The following is a 4,244-nucleotide window of genomic DNA, read 5'->3' on the forward strand; positions in this document are numbered from 1 at the left end:
AGCAAGACAATCAGCAGATGGGAACGGATCGGATCATCGGAAGTCACTGCGCCGCCTCGAGCAAGACTGCTAGGGCATAGGCGCCTCGCTGTATTCGCTAGGGCTTCGGTAATCGCGGACCGACAGATGCCAGTTCGGCTGTGCAACGAAGCGGAATCCATGGATCTGCGTCGTGTCCTGGCTCCCGATCGGTGCACTGGGCCTTTTTTTGGCCTTTGACCTTTTCCTCTTCTGTAGTGGACTTTAACGAAGCTTCCATCTACAGGTTTTTGCTTCGGTGCGGGCCCCACGATTTGCGGTCGCTCGGTACGTCCCCCCTTATCGACGGGCCTGCTTGTATATATACACAGCCGGCCAGCGGCCTTCCGCCAAAAGCATCCACAGGCAACCATGTCTAACGTAATGGACGCACCTCCGCCACCAACGTGCCAGCACACCTCCCATCCGGCGCACAAGCTTACGCTTGTGCAGATCGGCGGCGCACAATTCAAGTGCGACGGCTGCGCGCAGGGCGGCCGGGATCCGAGGTACCGGTGCGAGCTATGCGACTTCGACCTCCACATACAGTGCGCCCTAGCGCCACCCGTCTTCCCGCACCCTATGTTGGCGGGCCGGACATTCACCCTCTGCTCGGGTATGGGCAAAAGGTTCTGCAACGCTTGTGGCGACGCCGTGCTCGGCATGGTGTACCATGACGGCCAGGCCGACCTCGACCTCCACCCGTGCTGCGCTTTCCTCAAGGACTGCATCGTCTACCTTGGACGCGTCTTCCAACTCCGCCAGGAGGTGGCCGCTAGCTGCATGCTGTGTGGCCAAAACGGGCCGCGCGGAAAGTTCTGGTCCTACGCCTTGCATGCCAATGGTGGCGTTGAGAACATTCACGTCACGTGCATGCTATATGCTGATCACAACCAGACCGGTGCCGCTGGTATGTTCTCAACATCCTTCTGATTTTATTTTCTCTGCGTGGTGAACATTCTTGTGATTTGGAGCACTCAAAGACAAAATTTATTCATTTCTTTCTTCTCAACATATATGCAGAACACTCCCGTTCTACTTCTAGTCATCAGATGACAGGTAATCCTATTCCTACCTCTGGTCATCAGATGACAGATAATCCTATTCCTACCTCTGGTCATCAGATGACAGATAATCCTATTCATACCTCTGGTCATCAGATGACAGGTAATCCTATCAATGGTCATGAGATGCCCGGTAATCCTATTCCTACCTCTAGTCATCAGATGATAGGTAATCCTATTCCTACCTCTGGTCATCAGATGACAAGTAATACTATCAATGGTCATCAGATGCCCGGTAATCCTATTCCTACCTCTGGTCATCAGATGACGGGTAATCTAATCAACGGTCATCAGATGCCCGGTAATCCTATTCCGACCTTTGGTCATCAGATGACAGGTAATCCTACATATGGTTATCAGATGACAAGTAATCCTATCAATGGTCATCAGATGCCGGGTACTCCTATTCCTACCTCTAGTCATCAAATGACAGGTAATCCTATCAATGGTCATCAGATGCCAGGTAATCCTATTCCTACCTCTGGTCATCAGATGACAGGTAATCCTACCTATGGTCATCAGATGCCCGGTAATCCTACCTCTTGTCATCAGATGCCAGGTAATCCTACCTATGGTCATCAGATGACAGGTAATCCTATCAATGGTCATCAGATGCCAGGTAATCATATTCCTACCTATGGCCATCAGATGACAGGTAATCCTACCTATGGTCATCAGATGCTCGGTAATCCTACCTTTTGTCATCAGATGATAGGTAATCCTATCTATGGTCATCAGATGCCAGGTAATCATAACTATGGTTATCAGATGACAGGTAATCCTAACAATGGTTATCATATGTCCGGTAATCCTATTCCTACCTATTGTCATCAGATGACAGGCAATCCTTCCTCTGGTCATCAGATGCCCGGTAATCCTACCTATGCTCATCAGATGATAGGTAATCCTACCTATGGTCATCAAATGACAGTGGGTAATTATACCTCTCGTCCTCAGATGTTAGGTAATTCTACCTATAGTCAGATGGCAGGCAATCCTACCTCTAGTCAGGTGATGTCAGTTGCTTCGGTCCTTGGCGTGGTGGCGGGCATCAATGTTTGCGCCTCCTTAGCCAACAACGTCGTAGAGTTAACTCATGACTTCACCGGTGGGGACTCAAAGGAAGAAGGAGAATAAAATGGTGATGATGACTATTAGCCGTTTAAGGAAAACGATATGTAATAAAGTTGTAAAACTTTTCAAGTGTTCAGTACTCATATATTTATATCCGAATTCGAATAAAGTTGTAATTTATAAATTCAGTATTAACTAATGGGTTGGCCTGCATAGATTGCATGGATAGATTTATTGTTGATCTTTAATTTGAATTTGCATTATTTAATTTCATTGTGGACATGTATTTTTTTGGGACAAGACATTTTTGAAGCACATGTCAAGGATGGTGCATAACTTATGTAGATATAAATGATTTTTTGGGTAAAAAATGGTGCTATAAGATTTGTGCAATTCGGATATGTCCCGCAACCATGGATCTTGTTTTGTCACTACGTGTTGCAATGATAGAATAATGTTCTTTACAAAATGAAGATGAAGCGTGTCACGGTCGATGGGCTGTCCGGTCTAGTATAGCACCAAGGGCGAAGACGTGAAATGGAGATCAAGCTCAAGCATGCAATGGGATGAGGACATGTCTCTACATGAGACTATGAGTGGATGGTGTAGTTCACATGATAGTCGGCGTGTATTGCGTTAGATGTGAATGGTGTAGTCTATATGGCAGTATGACTGGGAATCTAGGCATAGCCTAGTGGTGGGAAGGGGCTGATGCCTTCCCACCCATGCAGGTTCAAGGCACGGTACTTGCAATTTGGGTTTGTTACACCAATTATACTGTAGGGGTTCCCTTATAGTCTTTCTGTCAAAAAAATCTATATCATACGTCGAGGTGGATCGTCAAGTTGCGCATCTACAATGCATTAAGATCGGATGAAGCGGTGATAATTCAAGATTAGTATCATCAAGATTAGGAGGAGTTGTTAGCTCGTAATCTTGAGTTTGACTTACATGCAAAGCTAGTCTATGTGCAATTAGTACTACGTGCATGTGTCCGGCTGCTAGCTAGTCGTTACCTAGTAGCTAGTACATGTACGAGCCAAGATGGCAACAGGTACAAAACACATCAGCTTTTACTTTTCCAAACTCGTTCTGGCGAGAAAATCGCAAGCCCGCCACCGTTCTCGTCCCCATGCATGCGGACAGTTTTTTGCCCGTCCCCTAAACCACAGGAAACTGTCCCCGCGAGTACTTAGTGAAAACAGCAGCTTTTGAAACAAAAACATGATCACATTAGAATTATAGCTGCAAAAAAGCATATATAAACAACAAACATAGTATATTTTAGCAGCAACAACGTAAGATAAACAGCAACAACATAGAATAGCATCTCAGCAGGAAACCTAGTATATTTCAGCAGTACAACTTGAGAAAATTTCAGCACCATACAGTAGTATGTTTCATCAACATTTCAGCAATAGCAGTATCTAAAAGCAGCATATTTCCGCACAATGCAACAAACCATTTTAGCAGTTACTACATCTAAATCTACGAGTCGGCACGTCGAATACTAGTTATGTTACTATATCTGTTGATCTCCGTTTGTGGTGTGCAGGACAGCTCAAGGGACCGAGCGAGGGGTGCTCGTGCACTCGAGGGGTCGGGGCCGGCCGTGTTCGTGTATGTCGGGTTTCGGTTTGGGTACTACTCAAATGGTTTTGAATCCGCAAAACATGCCGGGTTTTATAATGTATCCATCAGTAGCCCCACCGGGTTAGAAAGATGTCCATCCCTGTCCCCTAATCTCCCCTAATAATGAAGTACATATTTCTTCTACCCGTTCACCGTCATCTAAATAACCCTCGAATTTGGCAAGAATTACCCACCAATGCCGCCCGTAAGTGGCAAAAATGATTCGCTTTTTCCCTTAAATTCACTGGCCATCATGTTTTGTTCATGTACATAGTTATCCCTTTAGATACCACAAGTGCACAAGCATCCTACTGGCTGGAGCCTTCTACTTCCACTTGGGAGACCCAAGTTAGAACCCCCCTTCTTCTGCCTTTTCTCCTTGATTTCAGGATCGCGTAAGATAGAGGCAACCCTTTTTCTGCCTTTTCTCCTTGATTTCACATAAGATAGAGGCAA

At 45.9% G+C, this 4,244-nt stretch overlaps 1 protein-coding gene across 1 annotated transcript; it reads left to right on the top strand.

Moving 5' to 3' along the window:
- The first annotated feature begins 371 nt into the window (after positions 1 to 371).
- LOC147957035 (uncharacterized) lies at positions 372 to 2,860 on the top strand. The gene is made up of 2 exons (XM_087537598.1): positions 372 to 928; positions 1,042 to 2,860. Exons 1-2 carry the CDS (start codon positions 391 to 393, stop codon positions 2,217 to 2,219), a joined length of 1,716 nt encoding a protein of 571 aa, XP_087393724.1. The 5' UTR covers positions 372 to 390; the 3' UTR covers positions 2,220 to 2,860.
- Positions 2,861 to 4,244: the final 1,384 nt, after the last annotated feature.

The sequence above is a fragment of the Triticum urartu genome, chromosome 7A (genome assembly GCF_056163025.1).
Source record: "Triticum urartu cultivar PI428250 chromosome 7A, HENAU_Tu73, whole genome shotgun sequence".
In the NCBI taxonomy this organism is placed as follows: domain Eukaryota; kingdom Viridiplantae; phylum Streptophyta; class Magnoliopsida; order Poales; family Poaceae; genus Triticum; species Triticum urartu.

Bases quoted from the DNA above. Each gene is read 5' to 3' on its own strand.
- LOC147957035 (XM_087537598.1), top strand. From the start codon at position 391: ATGTCTAACGTAATGGACGCACCTCCGCCACCAACGTGCCAGCACACC. The intron at 929-1,041 runs GTATGTTCTCAA...ACATATATGCAG, and splicing joins CAACCAGACCGGTGCCGCTG to AACACTCCCGTTCTACTTCT.